A 24,459-nucleotide genomic window follows, 5' to 3' on the forward strand; every position below is an offset into this window, starting at 1 on the left:
GAGAAGAACATTTAAATTTTTTTATGGCTTCAAAACATTTTTTTTCCGTTTACATTTTTTAAACAAACTTTATGGCTCCAATTTAGCTCCGTAGTATATTTTTTGTTCATTTTGAAGGCTGAAAACTACCTGCTTTTGTCTCGTTCTCATTTTTTTTTTGGTTCCATTTTGGAAAATTATCCAGTTTTCAAACGTAAAAGCAAATTTAAAATTGACTTTAATTAGTAAATTCTAAATATTTAAAAAGATTTTTTTTATTTTTACGTAGATTTGGCAGTCCTACAGCTTATTTAGGAGTAGTAAAGGGAAAATGGCTTCTTGGACTTGAAAGGTTGCTCTCACATGACCTTACTGTGACCTTTAAAGCAACTTCTGGTCCAAAACATCCTGAGGCAGAAGCATGAGGAAGCATTTTATAATTTAGGCTTCCAACAAAATCAGAGAGTTTCTAGCTTTTATGAATTTAACTGAAAATATTCACTGTGATTCGTGTTTCACCTTTCCACACAGAAAGCTGCAACAATCACTTTCAGTCGATGTAAAACGATCTGCTGTTCTGCGCTTCGAAGCAAAAAAAAGAAAAGCGGCTCGACCGGATTTCAGTTTCACATAAGTGGGATTTAATTAAGTCCTGAAGAGAGGTGTTGCTTTCTGCTTCACACTCTGCTTTCCTGCTGACTGTTGCTCCTGCACACCGAGGATGAGCTGCTGTGAAAACTTTACGAAAAAGCTCGAGGCGTTAGGAAATATCTTGTCGAAGCGCGGTGGAGAGCAGAGGGTGGGTAACTGAGATTTCGCTCTTTTCGTGGAAAATTTCACCACAGCATCCCAGGATTAGCAGGACAAAGAGCAGAAATAAAGTCGGCACTTTCCCGGAAGATTTTCACTGTTTAGGAATGTTTTATCACTGATTCGACTTGAAGAAATGTTTTAAATTACTCTAGAGATTTGCTTTTTCTTTCTCCGACAGAAAACTACAAAAAATACAAAATATTACCAAGCAATTTTGATCTAGTTTCTGGTGCAAATATCTGAGTTTGCTTGAAATAAGACTAAGTTAAAACTAACTTTTCAGCAAAATAAAGAAGCTTGTTTTAAGTTAATGATTCCTTCATATTAATAATATTAATTAATTCCCATTAATTAAGATTAATGGGAAAAAAAATTCTTCCATTGGCAGATTATTTCACCTATAGCCAGACAATTTTCCCCACATTATAAGTGAAATAATCTGCCAATGGAACTTATTTATAATCAATATTGTGGAATATTGATGATATTCACTCCTTTTGTCTTACTTCAAGCATGCCAAGATATTTGCACTGGAAACTAGACCAAAAGTACTTGGTAAGATTTTGTGTTTTTGCAGTGACGTTTTGTTAAGTTTGTTGTATTTTTAACGGTAAACACGCCGTTTTTCTCCCCAGTTTAACGCTACACATGTTTTTTTGTGTAATGAATTACACCGGTAGAGAAAAGCTTCTTTATAAAATTTTAGTGAAAAAAAAGAAGTATGTTAAAGTTGTTTAGATGAAGCTGTAAAATGTAAATTTTGTCCTTGTTGCCGATAGTCGGCCCAAAGCTTGAATTGAACTTGAATTCACACGTCAGATTGATAATTGCACCAGTTTTGCACACATTAAGGAAATTAACCGTTTTATTTAGCAGAGTCATAATGTGAAGCCATTTTTGTTTGTTTTACCCCAGCTCTCTTCAGTACAGACTGTCCACAAAGCTTAGTAAAGTGTTGATGGGAATTTCTGACTATTTTTCCCAAAGCACAACAGTGAGGTCAGACACTGATGTTGGACAGGAAGGCCTGGTTCTAATTCAGCTTAAAGATCTTGTATCGGGTTCAGATCTCGACTCTGTGCAGGTCAGGAGGTTATAAAACCTTTCATTCATGTCTTTATGGAGTTTGCTGTGGTTGTCTTCACACCTGATAGCCCAATAATCTTGGTTTGATTTGAACCAAAGTTGCAACATTTGGAATGTATTTACCCAGAATCCTCTGCCCACTTCCTGCTTTTAGCCAGACCTAAGTTTGCTTTCTGGTCCGCCTCAGTGTTCGACTGCTCAATCCCCAACGAACCGGACTTTCTAGAGAAACAAACTACAGTTTTATTAAAAACATTATGTGAAGCCATGTTGGGACAGACAGAGCCATCTCCAAGCTTTTTTCACAAGGATGATTGACAGCGCTAAGACCCTCCTCCTGGCTGATTGGTTGTTTCTAGTCATCACTGGCAGAATGCAGAATTTTATTTTATTTTTTTCAGATTATCTGTCTCATGTTACACTGTCAAGTCACAGTGTCAGTTTTAACTAATATGTGAAACCCAAACCGTTTATAAAAGTTGCTTGCTGCAGATCTGTCCTCTCTCTGGTCCTCAGGGATCGGGGCGGATCCCTCTGATGAGGAAGATCTGCTACGCCGTAGGAGGCGTCCAACATCAGATCACATCTGCTGCCATCGGGATTTCACTGCAGATTTTCCTGCTGGATGTTGTACAGGTGAAGGTTTAACCTGTTAACACAAAAATTTAACATTTTTTCCTCACCTTTGGGGATAAACTCCAAGATATCAACAAGTTTCTTCTCTCAATTACTTTTTTGCAATAATTTTTCTCTTTGGCTCTAAGAAAATCGTAGTTTCTTTTCTCTCCAAAAATCTCCCAGAGTCGAGTGGAAACTAGTTAAATTTATCGTTACATTTGAGTAACGTTATGTAAAACAATTTATTTTAAGAGTGATTTTTACTGTCTTATACTTTGTACTTTTACTTTATTACTTTTATTTTGAATCATTGTTACTCGTTTGAGTAAAACTTCTGGATTTTCTACCCAGTGAATGAAAAACAAACATGTTTTAACCAAAAATTCACCAGACAAAAGTTTTTTTATTGAAACAAACTGATTTGGAAAAAATTTCTTTTGACAGATTTTATTTTGTAATTATGTTATTTATATGAATTATTTTCATTTTGTCTTTAAAATACCAACATTTTGTAGAAATGAAAGTTTGGTCTATCTGATGATGTAATTTTTAAATATAAAATAATTGATATTATAATTAGTTAATACTAACGTAGCCTTTTTACCAAATACTTTTTTACTCTTTGGTAATTTCTTACTTTTTTCTTTTACTTAAGTGAAAACATGTTAAAGTAGTGCCACTCTTAGATACAATTTCTGGGTACTCTACCAAACTCTGCACTGCAAAAACAAAATCTTACCAAGTTTTTCTGGTCTAGTTTCTAGTGGACACATCTTAGTACGTTTGAAATAAAAAAAACTAATTTGTAAGAAACTTTTCAGCAAGATACAGGAGTTTATTTTGAGTCAATAATTTCTTAATATTGATGAAAAATACTTGTTGCATTGGCAGATTTATGCATTGGCAGATTATTTCACTTAAAACAATGTCTTCCTGTAAGTGGAATAATCTGACAAAACAAATAAGAAATTGATTTTTTTTAAACTCCTATATTTTGATGAAAAGTTACTTCCAAGTCAGTTTTGTCTTATTTGAATTGTAGTAAGAGATTTCCAGTGTAAACTGAACCAAAGATACTTGATAAGATTTTCCGTTTTTGCATTGTCATCTTAAAATGTGTCACAAAAATAAAAGATGAATGTTTTAAAGGTTTTCACATATCTATAAAAGTTATGTGCCATTAATTGTCTTTAACTTCTGCCCAGATGAAGGCCTCCTCTGTATCTTTGATCCTGTTTCTCAGTCGGTTTTGGGACGCCGTGACTGACCCTCTGGTTGGATACCTGGTGACCCGCAGTACCTGGACACCCATCGGCAAACTCACACCATGGTCAGTCAGTTGCTTATTCACAACTAAACCACTTATTCTGGAAATGTTCCACCATTTTTCAGTTCCTGAGAGCCATAATCCTGCAGCTTTTAGATTCATCCGTAACATCAGGGACGCTTCTGAAAGCTGCAGGATTGTAGCTCTGCTGGAGTTGGACGTCCAGGATTTGAACCTTCACCTTTTCGTCCGGCAGGCTGGTTGTTTCCACTCCGTTTGGCATCCTGTCCTACGTGCTGCTGTGGTTTGTGCCTGCAGACTCCATGTCGGAGGCCGCCTGCGTGTGGTGGTTCCTCACAGCGGCCTGTCTGTTCGAGACGCTCATGAGCGTAAATCTCTTCAGTTTCCAATTCAATTGAAATAACTTTTTCTCCCAAAGGATCAACTTCAAGGCACACAAGTATAAATCGACTCAAACGTGAAAGCTCAGACATTAGCGGGGTTTTATAAGCCTGGCGGGCCACCAGGCTTTACTTGTGCCCCCACCAGGCTAAGCATCATTTCTTTATTTTAGTTTTTACTAATGTTTGAATTTTTTAAGACTTTATAAGTGGTGATCAGGTGTCAATCTTCCAATAACAAATATGTTCACGTTTTTGTCAACTTTAAATATTTAACTCAAAAACATGGATGGATTACCACTAGACTGCAAGTTCTGAGGGAAACCCTGAATTTAATTCATAAAATTCACACATGCCAATAAATGTCAATAGTAACACAAAGATAGAGTAAATTTACTTAAAGTTTCTTTATTTTCTATATATTTCATCATTACAGACGTTACAAATAAACTGTTTCTTTCATATTCCCTTAGCTTTTCACATTTTCAATTAAATTCAGTTTATTCATACAGCACTAATTCACAACAAATGTCTTTGTTGTGAATTTACACTTTACAAAAACAATCATTTCCATCCTCTCAAACTTTCCAATTGATTCCAGTTAAACTCAGTTTATTATTAAGTACTTTCAAAAGCTTCTATTAGAGGTGGGCATTTATTGCATTATCATAAGAATATTTATGGTAAATACAAAAAGAAACTGGCAGAATGAATGGAGATGTTATTTTTGGCCTCCTGCATATTTACGTTCACCATATTTTTTAATTTAATCTCTAAAGTTCAATGTTTAACATCATTACCAAAGTTCATCGTACCTGGCATGTCAAACTTTATCTCCAGAAAAAGTTCCCTTAAAAATTGGAGATAACATTAAACATCTAAGATCCAATAAACAAAATTGGGGAGAATGTTAAAGTACCAACACTGCTCACAGAACAAAATGAAAAGGAGAAACGGAAACTTAGATAAATTATTTTCAACAGAATCTTTGTTGTGAGGAAGGAAAATAAAAACCCAACCAAGAAGAAAGAAGCTGATGACTGGAGGGAAGAAACCTCTTCAATTACTAACAGGAAGTAAAATAACTGATCATCTTGGTCCAGATTATAATTAATCAAAAATATTTAAAGCCAAAGGGCAGCCGGTCACAATTAGCAATAAATAAATCACATAACAAATTAGAAATTTCTCATTTGCATTATTTGTTTCTCTACTAAAAACTGGTAAAGTCTTCAGCTTGGTGCTTTGGCCTCAACTAGCTCCCTTAAAGGTAATTTTATTTAGAGACTTCAGTATAAATTAGTTTTATTGGTTTATTTTGGGCATTTAAAATGTCTTCCAGTGTTACATATTCATTAGAAGTTATAGTTTATATATCTTTGAGAATGTGTTCTTAAATTATTCCATTATCTTTATACGAGTTGAAAATAGCATTAAAACAATTTTAGCATTTATTACATCAACTTCTGAGAATTTATTGTCCAGCAAAACTTATCATGATAGTCGTTACCATAAATGTTCCTAGAGGTTATTGCAATAAATGATAGTTTTTAAATACCATGTTAAACTAATAATGGCATAATAATGCAAGAACACATTTTAAAATTTTTAAACTAATGAACATTTAACACTAGAACTGAAAGACATTTAAAATATCCAAAACAAAAACTACAAATAAAAGTAATTATGAAGTCTTTAAACAAAACTGTCCTTTAAAAAAAAAAAAAAGTTTAGTTGAGACCAAAACTTGAAGATTTTATTCATCCAGGTTAGAAAGAAACAAATCATGTAAATGGAAATTGAGCTTTTCTTAATTTATGATGCGATTAATTGATTTGATTACTGCGACAGGCCAACCAGAGGTCCAGTTATTTTCTCCAAGAACTGGAAATTTTTTTTACTAAAAATCAAAACGTACGTTACTAGCAGCAGAAACATACAGTCTTCAATTGTTAATTCATTAAATTTATGCAGACAGGATCAGTTTTAGTTCTGAAGCTGCAGAGGAAAAATCCGACTGAAACGAGACGAACCAGGAGGACGACGATGGCAAGACGGGTTCAGGTTTCAGGTCTTTTACGATTCAGAACGAATAGTCAGTTTTCAAAATCTCACACTAGTAAATATCACCTAAATAACAGCAAAATACCTGCAGCATTCTTTAAGGAAGATTGCTGAGAGAGTTTCGAGTCAAAACGGAGAACTGGATCAGGAAGAGTCGCCCAGGAACATTTCCAGGGTTTCCTCCAGAAATCCAGCTGAGCAGCCGCCCGCTGTGGGTTTGGGTTAAAAAATGTCAAGTTACAAAAACACAGGAGCACGGTCTGGCTTCTGAACGTTTTCTCAGCTCTGGTCAGTCAGCAAATGGCTGCTCAGAAAGCCAACAGGCAGCTGGAGGGATGCTACCGTTAGGTCACAACCCCTCAGTCAGATCAATGCCTCAACTGTAAACCTTTAGCTTAATTTGTCTTTACCGTCACTGGTGTAGACAAAAAATAATTAAAATAACCCATAGCTTGGTGGGGAGCAAATAAAGCCTGGTGGCCCGCCAGGCTGATAAAACACTGGGAAACCCTGACTTCTGTCTATTGTTCTAGTTCTAATTAGGAACTCCGACTATAGATCCAAGCTAGATCTAGAGTTCCAGGTCAAGACGGGAACTCCGTCTACATCTCTAGAGCCAAGCAGGAACTTTGTTGATATCTCTAGTCGGTCTCTGGGCTGCTCTTGGTCCGATCCCTCCCCTCGGAGCCGTTTGCCCCGTTGGACCGAGCCAACCAGAAGCATGAGGCCTCTGACGGCTCCTAGGATCTCTAGGACACTCAAACCCCTCCACCACGATAAGGTGGCAGCCCATGGAGGGGAAAAAATAAAACCAGAAACAATTTAACCAATCTGGAGAGAGGCCTGAAGGTGGCGCTCTAAACAAGACCTGACAGGATTAACTAGTGTAAAATGTCTGCCTTCAGTCAGCTTGGTTCTGGTTCTGTTGGCTTATTCACGTTTCTTTCCTTACAAACATTCACTGACATTGTATAAGCTGAATTACAAAGTTTTATTACATGTAGGGTCAAACTGAACAGTGAGTAGGAGAACCTAACCCATCAACATGAATAGTACTATTAGTATAAAATGTTATTTTTCTCTCCATAGAAGCTACACCTGGTCCGGCGCTTTGATTGGCTGTGGTTTCTTCCCAGAGGAGGGCATTGGCTGACGTGATGTTGCCATCACCTAACAGTCCTCCTTCTCCCATTGTTAACTCTTCACTTCTATGAACATGGAAAGTTCTCCTGATCAATTCACCTGTTGTGTTTCTGCTCCGTTTTCTCTCGGCTCCAGTCGATTGTGGCAGATGGCTGCTGGTACTGAACCCGGTTCTGGTTCTGCTGGAGGTTTCTTCCTGTTAGAGGGGGAGTTCTTCCTCTCCTCAGTCACCAAATGCATGCTCAGTGTGAAGGTTGGCTGTAAAGTCAACAACTCAACTCGGGCGATTTGCTGTCGCCCCCTGCTGGTCAGGAGGAGTGAATGCTGTAAGTAGTGACTCCATTCAGTTTGCTGGGTTTCCTTTGGTACAAACTTAAACTACTTCAATAACAAACTGAACCTAATGCATTGATAACTAGAATCAATTGGAATTTATGACTGAATTGAGATTACCTTCTGTAAAATGCCTTGACAATAACATTGTTGTGAATTAACATTTTTTCAATGGTTTTTGTATCGTTATTGGGGGTTTTGAACGGTTTTTTGCATTGGTTGTTGGAGTTTTGAACAGTTTTTTTGCATTGGTTGTTGGAGTTTTGAACAGTTTTTTTGCATTGGTTGTTGGAGTTTTGAACGGTTTTTTGCATTGGTTGTTGGAGTTTTGAACGGTTTTGAGTTGGTTTTTAATATTGGTTGTTAGTTTTTTGGTTTTTTTAAATATTTTATATTGTGCCAATTCACAACAAATGTCATCTCAATGCATTTCGTGACTGAACTAAAATTTCAATTATTACTTAACAGTACAATAAGTCCAGTTAATTATTAAAGTAGTTAATAAGGTTTGTACCAAAGGAAACCCAGCAGACTGTATGGAGTCACTACTTACAGCATTCACTCCTCCTGACCAGCAGGGGGCGACAGCAAATCGCCCAAGTTGAGTTGTTGACTTTACAGCCAACCTTCACACTGAGCATGCATTTGGTGACTGAGGAGAGGAAGAACTCCCCCTCTAACAGGAAGAAACCTCCAGCAGAACCAGAACCGGGTTCAGTACCAGCAGCCATCTGCCACGACCGACTGGAGCCGAGAGAAAACGGAGCAGAAACACAACAGGTGAATTGATCAGGAGAACTTTCCATGTTCATGGAAGTGAAGAGTTAACAATGGGAGAAGAACTGTTAGGTGATGGCAACATCACATCAGCCAATGCCCTCTTCTGGGAAGAAACCACAGCCAATCAGAGCGCCGGACCAGGTGTAGCTTCTATGGAGAAAAAAACAGAAAACCTCTGGTAACCCAAACATACAGTAGCAGATAGAGGCAGATCAGAACAACATTAAGACATTTTAAATATCCAACATAAAAGTTAATTATTTAGTCTCTAAATAAAACTGTCCAAAAAGAAAAAAAGTCCATCCATCGTCGATGAAGGCCTTTTCCGTCCGTCAATGAAGGAGAAGATGATCCAGGAGGATTCCTGTAAGAGAAGATGACGGATGCAGGTTTCAGGTCAAAACCCTTTAACTCAGAATGAAATCACTTTTCAAAAACTCATTTGTAAATATCACTTAAAATACCTGCAGCACTTCTTGAGGAAGATTGATGGGCCTGATGGTAGGATGATGAAGGTATTTTCCGCCTGTCAATGGAGGGTCGATGAAGGGTGAAATCCGAGACGAAACGATCCAGAAGGACTCCTTAAGGATAACGGGACAGGAAGACAACAGGAGGGGTGCAGGTTTAAAATCGCCACTTTTAAAAAACTCACTTAACAGCAGAGTACCTGCAGCATTTCTTGAGGAAAACTGCTGAGAAAGTTTCATGTCAAAATGGAAAACTGGATCAGGAAGCATCTGCCTTACCTGGGAACACTTCCTGGGTTTCCTCCAGAAAACTTGCTGAGCCCGGTGGTAAGGTCACGAGGTCACAAAGGTCATCCATCAGCAGGGTGGCGAAGGGCTTTTCCGTCCGTCAATGGAGGATCGATGAAGGGCGAAATCGGAGTCAAAAACAAGATGATCCATGGTCATCCATCCGTGGGTGGGAGATGAAGGACTTCTCCGGCAGGTGTTGAGGGCCGATGAAGGGCAAAATCAGAGATGACAAGATAATCCAGGAGGATTCCTGAAGGACAACAGGACAGGTGCAAGTTCAAGGTCAAACCCTTAACAACTCAGTGAAATCACATTTCAAAAAGTCACACTTGCAAATACCACTTCACAGCAAAATACCTGCAGCATTTGAGGAAGACTGTTGAGGGTGATGGTAAGGTCACTAAGGTCATCCATCAGTGGGGTGGCGAAGGGCTTTTCCGTCCGTCAATGGAGGGTCGATGGGCGAAATCAGAGACGAAAACATGATCCAGGAGGATTCCTGAAGGACAACAGGACGGCACAGGTTTCAGGCCAAACCCTGAAGCCTGTCTGAAAGACTTTTCCCTAGGGGTTAATTACACATTTGATCACAAACCAGAGAATACAAGATATGTTCTGGTCGTTATACCCAAAACCAGAACACCAAACTTTCATATAACCTACCGTGTTTTTCCTGTGTTGAGCGAATCAAAGTTCTGGTTATTGCATCCAAGACCAAAACACCTACCTTTGTTACCAAATTCCATGAACTCATCCGATGACTTTGTTTGCTACCAATGTCCTTGAACTCATCCGATGACTGTTTGCTACCAATGTCCTTGAACTCATCCGATGACTGTTTGCTACCAATGTCCTTGAACTCATCCAATGACTGTTTGCTACCAATGTCCTTGAACTCATCCGATGACTGTTTGCTACCAATGTCCATGAACTCATCCGATGACTTCAAGCCTTAAGGAGTGACTACAGGAAGGAGCAAACCACATTTCCTGGCATTGGGTTCACAGTCCAGTGCCCTAGCAACCATCTTGACATCCATATTTCCCCAACAGTCTAACACCATCTGGTACCTTCAGAGTCTCCATCTCAACAAAAACTGCTGATCAGCATCCATCTTCTCAGTCCATATACCAAGTGGTATTGATAAGGCCTTAAATTCACAACCATGAGCTCAAACGTATCCACCATTGCAGACATACTGAGGAGGCGTGTGGTGACAGTGGGAAGGAGAAACTTCCCTTTAACAGGAAGACTTTCCCAAGAAAAATAAATTCACACTGTAGCAATTATTTAAGATGGTTTAGTAAAGCAAGTAAGCTTAAGCCATTCGTTGTATTGAGGATCCATGTGGCGACAGTGAAAAATAAAAACTTCCCTTTAACAGGAAGAATTTCCAAAAAGACCACACTGAACAGATTTAAATTAGTTAAAAGTTACACAAGCTTGTGAAATGCCTCATACTGAACATGCATGTAGTGACTGTGGAAAAGAAAAACTTCCCTTTAACAGGAAGACTTTCCAAAAGTAATTTAAAACAAAAAACCAAACCGGTTATCAAGTGCTGGCTAAAAGTTACGTAAGCTTAAGCAATGTCTCATATTGGATATATATGCGGTGGCAGTGGAAAGGAAAAACTTCCTTTTAACAGGAAGATTTTTTAAAAAGTTCCTACCTATTTAAACTGGTTATAAGTTATACAAGTAAGCTCAAGCAATGTCTCATACTGAGGATCGATGTGGTAACAGTGGGGAGGAAAAACTTCTCTTTAACGGGGAAGACTTTTAAAAAAAAAAGTTCACACTGTACCAGTTATTTAAATGTTAGGCAACTGAACATGCATGTAGTGGACAGGAAAAACTTCCCTTTAACAGAAAGACTTTCCAAAAAAAATAAATAAATAAAAGAAACCGGTTGTAAAGTGCTGACTAATGGTTACATAACCAATGCCTCATTGAGGATAGCTGTGGTGACAGTTAAGAAAAACTTCCCTTTAACAGGAAGACTATCCAAAAAAAAAAAACAACCCTGTACCAATTATTTAAATTGGTTAAAGGTTAAGTAAACTAAAGCAATGCCTCCTATTGAGGATGCATGTAGTGACAGTGGGGAGGAAAAACTTCCCTTTAACAGGAAGAACCCTCCAGCAGAACCAGAAGTTGGCTCTGTATGAAAGGCCATCTGTCACTACCCCCAGGGGATTTGAAAAGACAGAGCAGAGAGAGACAAAAAGAAAGAACTGCTCCAGGAGCATTTCTAAAGGAGAAATGAAAGATTTAGTTGCAGTTGAAAGTCTTTTAGTGGCTTATCTATGAGAAAAAAGAAGTTAGATGCAACACAAAGTCAGCCAGAAGCTTTATCTAGGAAAAAAAACTGGGTTAAAAACAGATGCAAATACAGACAGGTTCCAGATCTAGAAGGAAAACATGAGTTAATTCCAGCTGAAAACCTGCAAAGACATGGTGGATTAGTGTATACATTACCTCTGTGACCGCTGACCTGCAGCTCCAGATCTTTCTGTTGACAGTCGTCTTCCAGAAGAAATGAAATTGCAGGAGTCCACGAGTCTTCGTCCAGAAGAAATGAAATATCACGACGCCGCAAGTTGACGCAAAAATAAAATCTGTTTTCACCCTTGAATTTAAATTGTTGAACGTAAATGAAATTTGTTTGACCCTATCTTTGAAATATTTGATTAAATTTCAAATGTTTAGTAGATACAAAAAATAAAAAAGGTATGTAAAAATTATCCCTAATGTGTAGGTATGTTATCAATGTTTATGATACTGATATTTATTAAGCTAAATCACTTCCTGTAGCCTCTAAACTGTAATTGCCAAATCATTGGCAGCCATCTTTCTTTTACATCACAACTGACTTTCAGCTATGAACTTGAAATGCTAGATGGCATAAACCTCTACAGGTCACATGACCACAGCAGCTCTTTCAAACAGCACACAAAACCCTAACGACAGAAGGATTAACAGCAGAATCCTTCTCAGCTCATTGAATCAAACCAAGAGGCCTAGCGTTGGCCTTCAGCAACAGCGGTGGCGTCCGCAGCATAGCACAGCAAAACCCGCAACAGCTCCTACCCTGAGATGTCTTCTGGACCCGCCATTGGAACAGTTCTTTGACTTAACCAACCTTTGATGGGTTGGGCGGATCCGCCAGGCACCTTGTAGCGTTTCCTCAGCTTGACGGAAGCGATCCTCAGCTTGATTGAAGGGAATCCTCAGCTTGATTGAATATCATCGTAGTATATCCATAATCGATCTGCTGCTAGTTCCAGACGCCATATTGTCCCTCCTCAGGTCGGCCAAACAATCCGACGCTGAGGTCGGCCAAACAAACCGCCGCTGAGACGCCATGTTCCTGTTGTTCCTCGTCTGCTGCTCTGTTTAACCACAAAAAATGGTTTCAATGACTTCAGAGACAAACAAACAACTTCGAATAAGGTTTCTGAAAAATAACTTACCGACTAACAAATGCAGCCATTTCAAACATGGCGCTCTCGCGGCCTACCCAAGCAGATCCCTCAGCAGGTAGGCCCCGTCAACACGGAGACCATTTTAAATAGATCCGCAAAAGTTTTGAGTCATTTAGGTTTGGGCGTCCACGCGGATTCTGCGTCTTTCGAGATCAGAAAAGACCATTTTGTAATCCAAGTGCCAGGATGGAGGAATAGCTGAACCTTCGTGCGGCCAGGTGCAAGCCGCGCCTTCATTTAAACACTGACGTAGAAAATGCGCCACATTTCTATCCAGCATGGCGCATGCGCCTCACACAAACATGGCGCCGTTGGCGGGTTGCCAGATTTGACAGTTTCCACCCGTAAAACATGCCCACCTGCAAAAGAAAAAGAAAAAAAAAAGAAACAGTCCAAATCTCAACCGCTGATAAAACTCGTGTTAATATCACTATAAGTTTTATTCATCGTCTATCCCTAATATAGTTTTATAATAGTTTAGAGAAACAGTAAAATTTTATTTTTGTATTTTATAATTTAGGCCTGGAGAAAATATTCTTTTTTTAAGTTTTGAAATGTAAATTTTTCTAAGAACACGCCAGTTTATTTCTAATACACTTTTAGACTAATTTAGAAAAAACGTGAATTTTTTTTATATATGTTTCTAAAATATTTTTTCCCTAAAAGCTTAATACTGAACTGTTGCTCCAGTGAAGAGTGAAAAGTACCACATGTCAATAAATAACTTATGAAATAATTATTTAAATGTATCATTAATTTATTAAAACTGTTCACTCTCCATATATTCTTTGTCTTTTAATCCATCTTGAAATAATATAAGTTTATTCATAAATTGCTTATTAAATTTTTCCAATAAAACTTTCTGAAATACGTTTTTCTTTATTTTTGATCAATTTATGTAAATATAAGTCAACCGATCTTATTTAAATGTTCGGCTTGGATTTAAAATCACAAACTTCTTGTCGTTCTGATGTTTCTGAGCTAACTGAACTTTATTTCCTGGTCAGGACTCTATCAACAGAGAACTTACTGTCAGAGACAGTGGTGGTGCTAAGAGGAGTGGTGCCCTGGGCAGGCCCCTCTTTAGAGCAATCCCTCATACTGAGCATAGATGTTTCATTCCCAATAAAGTTTTAGATTTGACATTATTTAAAGGTTTATTCACTTTGCAATTGTAAGATGGGTGAAACAAGTTTTTTCAATCTGACATTATTCGTGTGGCTAACTTTCTTATTTTCTAAAATCCAGGTCCAAAAATTCCTGCAGGTCCTTTTTAGAGCTTTTCAATGCATCAAAGTTGTTTTATGTCACATATGTAGTTTCTTATGTGAAAAGTTCCTAAGCAGTAAAACTGATTTTTTACACGAAGATCTGGAAATAAAAAAAAAAGTTGCCATATATGGCTCAGCAGATAGATCAGAGATCTGTTTGGAGCCACTGGAATATGTTAGTTTATGGGTAATTTAAGCTCCAAATTAAGCTGCTTAAGTGATATTATCTCTCATTAATTCATTAATAAAATGAAATAAAATTAATAACAGAAGGTCAATATTTTGTGCTGTTTTTTGTTAGTAGAGAATTATGGTTTCAATCTCTGTTTGTGCTCCACTGTCCTTCATTTTCTTGTCTTAATCTTTCCCCCGTCACCATGGCGACAGGAATTCCATCAACTGTATGCGCTGTTATTTCTCTGGGAGCTTGTTCGCCATGGTTACCGAGTTCCCCATTTGCTGTCAGCTGGTGTCATGTTCTCCTCCTGTTGTCTGTGAGCAGTGCTACAACGTCCCCTACGTCTCGCTGAGCATGTCCCTGGGAGGACATCGGAGGGACAGAGACTCCGCCACTGCCTGCAGTAAGAGGAACCGCAGTCACTCACAAGCTAGAGTCTCAGAGCCACTGGGCTGCATCTGAAAATGTTTATACACCCCAGTCAAATTGTCACTTTTTACAAGATAAAAACACTAACTTTCATATGCTTCATCGGTATTATTAGAAAGATATAAAATATTGCATTATGGAGAAGGTGCTCGGCTAGCCATTAGTAACTATGGAGATAACCGTCATGTAGCCTAGCATGTTTGGAAACAACTGATTAGCATGTCATCTTTTGTACGTTTTAATGCCGCTCCGGTTTAAAGGGGAAACGCTGTTTATGACATAGTGATATAAATCATGTGGTGTGACTTCAGGAAAACTCGGTAATTTGATCAACACGTCAGGAGGGAGGAAGTACGGGTCGGTTTCTAAGCTAGCTGTTTCAGACTTTTGTAAATGCCACCGCCGCCTATGAGGCCCAACCTGGTGTCTTACGTTCATAGACAGATTAGTTCGGCTCGAACAAGCAGAAGCCACGAATAAACTGTCAAAAACAATTTTGGAAAGTGTCGAGGAAAATTATTGATTTTGGTGCTTAATGCAGTTAATTTTACGCATGTGTAAAAGGGTAGGTTTGATACTCTTGTTTTGAACCGGACAGACAGGGGTTAGAATGCAGATCACTAAATGGGGCCGCTTGCAGCCCGGCCAGAACACAGAAACATAAATTAACATTCTTGCAGGCAGTTGGGGAGAACTGCTGGAGGCCAGCATCTGCGATGGTGTAAAACTAATGCAAAATAGAAGATTGAAACCCCGTAACATTTAACTTCTAAGTATTAATACCATGTTTACTGAAGATTGTATTATCTCATTTAAAAACTATTAAAGGATGAATGTATTTGAAAACTGTATTATCTGTGACGATATTAGAAGCAAATGGAAAGTGTTTGAATGAAAATGTTTTTTTACTATTAGAAAATGGCTCAGGAATTATACTTTATTTTGTCCTGTGGATTTTATGTATTATTTTGGCAGAACTTAATCTTTTGGGGGGCTGAGTGTCCAAAAGCAAAAAAAAGGGGTTTGCAAAGATAACATTTCTTGAAAATTACCAGATGCAAGTCTCTTCGAGAACGTTAGGAGAGATAATGGAAGAGACGTCAGATTTATGGGTGTCTGCGAAATCTTATCTTGAGACTCTCGGCGCCGGGGACATTCGTACCTGGTATCGTCCAAGATTAACTGGTCCGCCTTTGTCTCTCGATAGAAACCAGACGCCTTTGGAACTTCGTTGTAAATTGGGAGACTTCTCAAGTTTCCTGTAGTCTCTACGGGAGTTTCTAATTGGTTAAAGAGCGAACGCCTTAGTTGAATATATTAAATTGAAGAAACACCCACTCGGTATAAAACTTCATGTAAACGTTAAAAAATTCAGAATGCTACCACTGTTTTGCTTTTGGCATAAAAAGCTTTCTCCAAAGACGCGTCTTTGCCCCCAACCCCCTTGTTTTCTTTGTGTTTCTTTTTTCTATTTTTTCCTGTTACAGGTAATGAATATATCTCTATATCTCTGCAGCTTTGTTAATTGATTCATGCGTTATTTTGTGTGGAATTAAACTCTGTGATCTGTGACGGCAACGCGCAGTGTCGTGGTTTCACTTCCTCCAGCCGCAGTCCGCCTGCCAGAGATCCGTGGACTTTAAGGAAGAAGGAGCCAAACTTTTTGTCCAAAGTTAATGTTAAACCATATTTCTTCCTTAATAAAAGCAATTTAAATTGCTCTGTTAGTACTCCCGTCCCTCACATCCGACGTTCAACATGGCGCTTCGAATGATTTAGTGACGTAGTTGAAAAGGGTCAATACGTCGCACTGAATTTGGAAGCTTTGTTATCAAATATATGATTTTCTTAACCCTCAGTCTCATCTGGGAAAAGTGAGACCAGGATTAATAATTTATAAACTTTTTTTTTTACATTTAATGGGAGATTTATCCGTCACATTTTAACCAAAGTATATCTGTAGACAGGAAAATGTGGGAACAGTTTCAACGTACCTCACTGAAACTGAATGTAGGAAACTTTGAGTTGTCTTTTCTCAGTAACAACAACACAACATACACTCCGAAGAGTATTGTGGTTAGTTCAGACTAGTAATTTTTTAGCCTAGTGCATTCACTCACTTGACCAGTCAAAGGGAAAGCTAGATTCAAATCAAAAGTATTAGATTAAAGGTTTCCTCATTCATTGCCCCTCTTTTTATGTTTCTTTTTTATTGTACTCCATCAAATTTTTGTTGCACCGAAGCTGGAAACTTTGATATATGATTGTCTTAGCTTGTAGTTTTAACTGGGATGTTGTGACCTACTGGGTTCACTCCAGACTTTTCTGTGCGTTTGTGGTGTTTTCCTCCAGGAATGAGTGTGGAGATGACGGCGTTGCTGCTGGTGTCAGTGATTCAGGGAAAAGTCGTGTCCGTGTTCAACGTTGAGAAGCAGGAGGCCTGTGAGCATCTGGACCAGGTCCATCAGACACCTCACAGCTCATCCGCGCCGCAAACGGCCTCTCTGCATGAAACGGTACTGGAACATTAAAATTGAGACGAGCTTAAACTAATATTTATAGAACAGGCTTGGCAACGCTGAGCTTCTGTTTTACTCACAATGTCCCAGGAAGATCTTGTTACCCTGTAATTTACTTTTATTTGGCTGGATGAAGGCATTGTTGCTTTTTCAGGTATTATTCCTACAGTTATTGTAGTAATATTAACCGTTTTGTGGGCTGCACAGTGGCGCAGTTGGTAGCACTGTTGCCTTGCAGCAAGAAGGTCCTGGGTTCGATTCCCGGCCAGGGTCTTTCTGCATGGAGTTTGCATGTTCTCCCTGTGCATGCGTGGGTTCTCTCCGGGTACTCCGGCTTCCTCCCACAGTCCAAAAACATGACTGTCAGGTTAATTGGTTTCTCTAAATTCTCCCTAGGTGTGAGTGTGTGTGTGCATGGTTGTTTGTCCTGTATGTCTCTGTGTTGCCCTGCGACAGACTGGCGACCTGTCCAGGGTGTACCCCGCCTCTCGCCCGGAACGTAGCTGGAGATGGGCACCAGCAACCCTCCCGACCCCATTAGGGACAAGGGTGAACAGAAAATGGATGGATGGATGGATGGATGGATGGATGGATATTAACCGTTTATACTTTCACTTTTGAGAAATATGCATTAAAAAGTCATTAGGGTTTCATGGAAGCTGCACAAGAATTAGAAGAAAATCTCGAAAGGCAGAAATCAATCTGCTTTGATCAACTCTGATTGTTGATCCACAGGTCAAATACTCAAAAATAAAATATTTTGTGCTCCCCATTAAATATGTCAAAACCGAAACGCTGCAAAAATAAGTATTTTTGTCTAGTTTCTAGTGCAAACACACGAAATAAGGCAAAAGTAACTTTAACAAGTAACTTTTCAGCAAGATATATGAGCTTGTTTATATAAATAATTCCTTAATGTTTATGAAAAAATGCTAATCTTTATTAGTATTTCACTTACAGGTTGGTAAACTGTTTTGTGAAAAGTGGAACTAGCATTTGTTAATCAGTATTAAGTAATCATTTACTTAAAACAAACTCCTATATCTTGCCTACAAGATGTAGGAGCCATCAACGTGTAAGTTAGTTTTGTCTTATATTAACTGTAGACGTAAAATTCTTGGTAAGATTTTGTGTTTTTGCAGTGGCTCTCATCCAGAATATAAGATCATAAACAGTGTGACACATTTTTTAAGTTTACTAAATATCAGGTAAAACAATGGGGACATATCATTTCATGGCTAGATCTCCTGATTTCTTAATTTTTTGATTAATTAAAAACTTATTTGTTTAACAATGAAACTGTTGATAATTTTTATTCTTTTTTGGAATTAAAAATTAAATCAGCTGCTCAGAAAGGGAATCATATCGGATGTTATGCTGCCCTTTTAGCCTCCTCTGACCATCTAAGGTGTGATATAGCTTTAAAATACTCAAGTGTTTGGCAAAATGTCAAACCAACATATCTGTGAATCACAGCATGCAGATTGTTCCACTGGAACATCATGAGAAGTGTTATAGCTGTCAGTAGATTAAATGTTGTTTCTTTATTTTAGGTAATGACAAAATAACTTTTTCTGTGACCGACAGCCAAAGAAATATTAAATGACCTTTTATGCAAAATTCCCATTTTGCACATTTTTATACTTCCATTTGGGTCTCCGCTGCTTCTGAAAACAGCTGAGGTGCTTAAGAAAACCACTAAGATGTTTTATGGCAGTAGATTAATGGTATTTAGTGTCTGGAAAACAAGCCATTTCAAAACTTCCCAAATGTTAAGTCATAATCCTTAGGCAATATGCTGTTACCTGGCTATTGCATTCGAGCCTAGCCCTGTCACCTGGCAACCAAAGTGAATATCCAGCATGTTTGGTCAGCTGGTTTTACCATTGTATGAGGTGTACAATGGCTGCTGAAAAAAATAAGTGTTTTGTTGTTGATTTACCATTCAGCTGGATTCTTGTTGGTTGTGCGGGCAGGAGGCACCACTTCTGCTTTTCAAAGATGTACGTTGGTATAATTGTGCTTTTTTTCCAGCAATTTGCATGTACAAATACCAACTTTGAGTTGGAAATTTAAAGTGACAAGACACCCTGAAGCAGCTCATTGTGAAAGCAGCCCGAGATACATAAATCATTATGTAAGAATGGTTTTCTTTAAAGAAAATTGTTTTGAAAAGCCTGTAGACCTGTCCCGACCTGTTCAAGGAACCATAGTAGGTCAACTTTAGGTTACATAAAAATTCCAGATTGTGTTTAGTCTAACTTTGTAGACAGCAAAACATGAATTACTCATGAGATACACTTTCTGGTGTTTACTTTCCCTCCAGCAAAAGGCTTTTCTGACCTCAGCCAGAGTCACGGGTGGCTTGTTCCTCCTCAGCAGCCTGGTTCTGTTCCTCGGTGTGAGGGAGCAGCGACACGGGTCAGTCCAGCACGGTCAGTATTCAGACTCTGCCCATGAAATGCTCATTAAAGTGCCATTTGGTTTTGGAACAAGACAAATTTTAATATCAGACAAAAATAACACTTTTTAATATAAAACATACTTTTCAAATGAAGATTTATCTTATTAAGGATAAATGATATCCAAACTTTTCTGTTAAAAAGTTGTGATGGTGTTGTTTTAACAGATTTTAAAAATTATTTCAGATTTTAAATAAAACCTCTTTGTTATTTTAAAGTAAGCTGGGCAAATTATAATGTCAGACAAGGATAATATTCTTTTCAGAATCATATTAATTCAGTCACATCACAGGGCGCTGGATCACAAATAATCATTGTGAGAGGTTTAAGTCTGGACTTCGCTGCAAAAACACAAAATCTTACCAAGTATATTTGGTCTAGTTTCTAGTGCAAATACCTTAGCACACATAAAATAAAGCAAAGCTAGGTTTCAAGTAACTTTTCAGCAAGAAATATGAGCTTGTTTTTGGGTAAATAATTCCTTAATATTGATGAAAAAGTTCTAGTTCTACTGGCAGATTATTTAACTTATAAAAAACATTTTTCCCATTTATCTGCCAATAGAACTAGAACCTTTTCCATCAATATTAAGGAATTATTTTCTTAAAACAAGCTCCTGTTTCTTGCTGAAAAGCTATTTATAAGTTAGTTTTGTCATATTTCTAGTGTACTAAGACATTTGCACAAGAAATTGGACCAAAAATACTTGCACGATCTTGTGTTTTTGCTGTGTTAAACCAACTCATTCGTTAGATTCTGACAAAACAACAACAGAAATAGATACAGTGTGTTTCTTACACCACTGTTGAACCTCAGTACATTTCAGTGATTCCGTCTTTTTGTTTGTATAAAAATGTGACCATAATTCAAGTGATATGTATGTTTTTGTTTTTCCAGGTGCTGATGAACGAACCCGTCCGTCCTATCTGATCTCCCTGAAGATGCTCATGTGTCACGCTCCTTACCAGCGACTCGTGCTCGGCTTTGTTTTCAGTGTTCTTGCTTTTCAGGTACAGTTTAGGATTGCCACTCATTTCTGTTTTTACTCCTGTTAACTTTTTGTTAGCTTAGCTCAGCTTAGCTAACAAAAAGTTGGATTATTTCAAACATATTCACATTCACACTTCAAATACCATAATATTTGTTTGAAGAAGAGGTAGGGAGAAGTATAAACGTATTTAATCCTGACCCTTTTCTTTAATATGTCTTACTTTTCTACATGTTATTTTTTCAAGCTGAAGGTTTGAAAAACCTTCAGCTTGAAGGTTTTTCAAGCTTCAAGCTGAAAAACTTGAAGCTTTTCAAGCTTCAAGTTTGAAAAGCTTGAAAAGGAGAAGAAAAGGTTTTCTTCTCCTTTTGTTTAATTTCAGATGTCTTTGGGAAACTTTGCCTTGTTTTGCAGTCATGCTGCCGGACTGGGAGCTCATTTTCAGCTCCTCTTGCTTGTTCTGTTGGTAAGATTGAATTTGATTTTAATTTAATTTTATGAAATGTAACTTTTATTTGTGCGTTTAAAACATTTTTTAAGCTTTCTTAGATTTCTGCTTCAGTAGCAGTTCCACTCTGGCAATTTGTCCTTCTGAAAATTGGAAAAAAGTCCACAGTTTTCATCGGACTTTCAGTAAGTCTTTTATAGTTATCTGCATATTCAGTGTTTCTTTTTGTCTCTAAAAGCCTCTTGTTTTCTCTTGCAGCTCTTCATCCCAGCCGTGATCACAGTTGCCTGCGTTCCCAGCAGCCTCCCGGTTTTCCTGACCATGTGCGTCCTGATGGGATTCAGCGTGGCGACCGTGTTCCTGCTGCCTTGGTGAGTCAACCGTCCGACTAAATAAGAACTCTAAAATCATTTGCAACGCCTGTCAGATCTAATTTGTATGAAAACCGAATGAATTATTCATCAGGTCTGCCAAACCAGCCAGGGATGAGTACCACAGAAACTTAGTTTTTCAGCCTTCCCTGAAATAGGAATGTAATTTTTATGCCTGTATTTTGCAGGTCAATGCTTCCTGATGTGATAGATGACTTTGCTTTGAGACATCCCTCATGTAAAGACCTGGAGCCTCTGTTTTTCTCCGGTTATGCTTTCTGCAGTAAGCTGGCAGGGGGGCTATCTGTGGGACTGTCAACCATGATATTACAGTGAGAACCACCTCTGTTCAGTCTCTGTGCATTTCTTATTCGTGCGAATTGTTTTGTATTTTCTATCTGCTTGTCTGCAGGGTTGTAGGTTACAAAGCAGGTGCTTGTAACCATGGCGATGAAGTGGTGACAGCGCTGGTTGTGCTGTTTTCTCCAGCTCCCGTCACACTTCTGCTGATTGGGATGGGAATCTTTCACACCTACCCAGTCAATGAGAGGAACAGTTCAGAGCTGAAGCAGCAGAAGTATGAGGCTTTTTAAAAATGTCTCTAAATATTTTTCTTTATTGTGCATCAAATCATGTTGTTGTTCTGAACAACACTGTTTTAGAGGTCAAGTTTGGTGTACTTTTTAAGTTTTAGCTATTTCTATATACTCGGCTTCAACTTTTCAACTGTGAGGAAATTTGGTTTTAATTTGAGTTCTTTGGTTTGTTTAGATATTCTTATTTGGCCAGAAAACTTTAGCAGCTTACGCTTGAGAAAGACAAATATAAAACTATATATAGAACGTCAAAAACGTGAAATTGCAAAATTGCTAAATGCTAAGGCTGGGAGATAATTGGTTTTATCAATTAATTAAATTTATGATTTTTTAGATAAGTTTTAGAAAATCAGAACAATCTTGCAAACAACTGAGTCTATTTCAAAGAAAGGTGTATATGGGCCAAGCCGTCCACATCAAATCTCGATAATTAAGCTTTTTTCCAATTGAAACAACTTTATTTCTCATAATTATGAGGTGTTTTCTGGAGGTGTTTTCCTCCAGTAAAATACCATCTTATTCTGCATATATTATAACTACATTTTAGTAGGAAAAATTCACACAGTCTGGCTCTAATACTCCGTCATCCAACTCACAGAAGGGATGATTAAAATAAAAGCCACTTTTTGACAATATTTTCTGTGAATTCCTTTACTAAAACAGATGTTATGAAAAAACTAGACTTTTTATTTTTAAGCTTTATTGCCCAGCTCTAGAAATAACTTTCACTGGTTTACACGTGTGGCAGCCATATTGGATTGTGAGACAACGTTGTAAATTCAAAGGATGTTCATTTTCAATTTTCCACCTTGGAGGACAGAAAATAACACTTCCAAGTACAATTAGAAAGTACCAACTTCAGTTAACATGAAAATGGTTGACTTGGTTTGAAAATAATGCTGTTGCCGCTTTAAAGTCACAAAGTCACAAAAAATAAAAATGTAAAAAAAGGCATAGAATGTTATTGTACTGTTAAAAATGTGTTAATTTGATTTAACTCCTGGGTACTAACGCTAAGCTGAACAGTAAATGTTTTTATTTTTATCTTTTCTAAGCAATAAAGCCTCTTCATCACCAGCAGACCAAAGAGAGCTCTCAGAACCAGAACTGCCAACAAACTCTCAGCAGTCTCGTCCTGATGACCCAAAACCGGACAGATTTTACAACTGTGATCCGTCACCAGGCTGGTTATCCACCTCCTCAACTGTAGCGGGCAGCCTCCATGGAAAAAACAGCAGGAACATATCACAAGTAAATCCTCAGTGGTGAAAACCGATGAGCCTTCCTGATTGGTGCTGAGAAGGAAGTGAAAGTTTCCCTGGAAATGATGGTGGACAATCACATGTTCGATCCCAGGCGTCCTGGGTGTAAATGTGGTTCTGAGTAACCAATGATCCGCCTCTTTTCTCTGTAAAAATCTGTATCAGCAGCTGATTATTTAAGCTTTGTTTAAACTCCATGTTGTTATTTCATTTAAGGGTGGAATCTCAATCTGAAGAAGTTAAAACAATTTCAAATGTAATCTTTTCAGATACATTTTTGATCTATCTGGAATCTCTTTCACTAAAAGAACCCAACAAAATCTTACCAACTATTTTTGACCTAATTTAGTTCAAATATCTTGGCACACTTAAATATAAACAAAACTAACTTAGAAGTAACTTTTCAGCAAGATTTAGGGGCTTGTTTTAATTAAATAATTCCTTAAAAAGTACTAGTTCCAGTGGGAGATTTTTTCATGTTTCCCATGTTACAAGTGAAATAATCTGCTTGTGAAGCTTGCACTTTTTCATCAATATTAAGGAATTATTTCCTATAAAATGCTGAAAAATTACTTGAAAATTCATTTTGTGTTATTTCAACTGTACTAAGATATTTTAACTAGAAACTAGACAAAAAAAATACTTGGTAAGATTTAGTTGGGGTTTTTTTCTCGGTGTTCTTGTAGATTTAACTGTTGTTCTGAACTGCAGAGCAGCTGTAAGTAACCCTAAATTAATTTCTTTACTGGTTTGTATCTCTTTATGATGCTTTTTGTCGTTATTTAGCTTGAAATATTATTGGCTTCCTGTTTGCCGTTTGATGCTTTTATTTTGAAGGGACAACTTCCGGGTATACTATTAGCAAAAGGCAGCTTAACAAAAAGATGGAAGATGAGTTGTAACAGAGATGATAAAATGTGTATTAAAAGCCCCTTTGATAATGGCGCAACATATTTTTATGATGTTAAATAAGCTCATGGTTTAAATATTGTGTAGCTAAAACCCTCAAATGTTTAGTTATGTTCTGATGTAAGCTAATTTCAAATTATGGTTAGGATATTCGGTACCTTACACACATAGAGTAACTTAGGAATGATAAAGCACGTTAGTAGAGGGGTTATTAAAATCTGCTTCGGGCCCCAGAAAGACTCGGACCGGCCCTGTAGGTATATTGATAGTCCAGCTATCATCAGCACTTGGTGC

At 37.8% G+C, this 24,459-nt stretch overlaps 1 protein-coding gene across 1 annotated transcript; it reads left to right on the plus strand.

Annotated features, from left to right (window-relative positions):
• Positions 1–700: 700 nt before the first annotated feature.
• On the plus strand, positions 701–23,586 carry LOC102229890 (sodium-dependent lysophosphatidylcholine symporter 1-like). The gene is made up of 14 exons (XM_005810689.2): positions 701–778; positions 2,395–2,514; positions 3,702–3,826; positions 4,020–4,152; positions 14,506–14,584; positions 16,963–17,126; positions 19,456–19,564; positions 20,489–20,601; positions 20,962–21,045; positions 21,129–21,212; positions 21,286–21,398; positions 21,587–21,730; positions 21,811–21,975; positions 23,050–23,586. The coding sequence occupies exons 1-14, from the start codon at positions 701–703 to the stop codon at positions 23,261–23,263; spliced, it is 1,725 nt and encodes a 574-aa protein (XP_005810746.2). The 3' UTR covers positions 23,264–23,586.
• The last annotated feature ends 873 nt before the right edge of the window (positions 23,587–24,459 follow it).

This window comes from Xiphophorus maculatus, chromosome 1 (assembly GCF_002775205.1).
Source record: "Xiphophorus maculatus strain JP 163 A chromosome 1, X_maculatus-5.0-male, whole genome shotgun sequence".
NCBI classification, from domain to species: Eukaryota; Metazoa; Chordata; class Actinopteri; order Cyprinodontiformes; family Poeciliidae; genus Xiphophorus; species Xiphophorus maculatus.

Excerpts from the sequence above, each read along its gene's own strand:
- LOC102229890 (XM_005810689.2), top strand. The coding sequence starts at position 701 with ATGAGCTGCTGTGAAAACTTTACGAAAAAGCTCGAGGCGTTAGGAAAT. Across the intron at positions 21,399-21,586 it reads ACCGTGTTCCTGCTGCCTTG|GTCAATGCTTCCTGATGTGA; the intron begins GTGAGTCAACCG and ends TGTATTTTGCAG. Across the intron at positions 21,976-23,049 it reads TCAGAGCTGAAGCAGCAGAA|CAATAAAGCCTCTTCATCAC; the intron begins GTATGAGGCTTT and ends ATCTTTTCTAAG.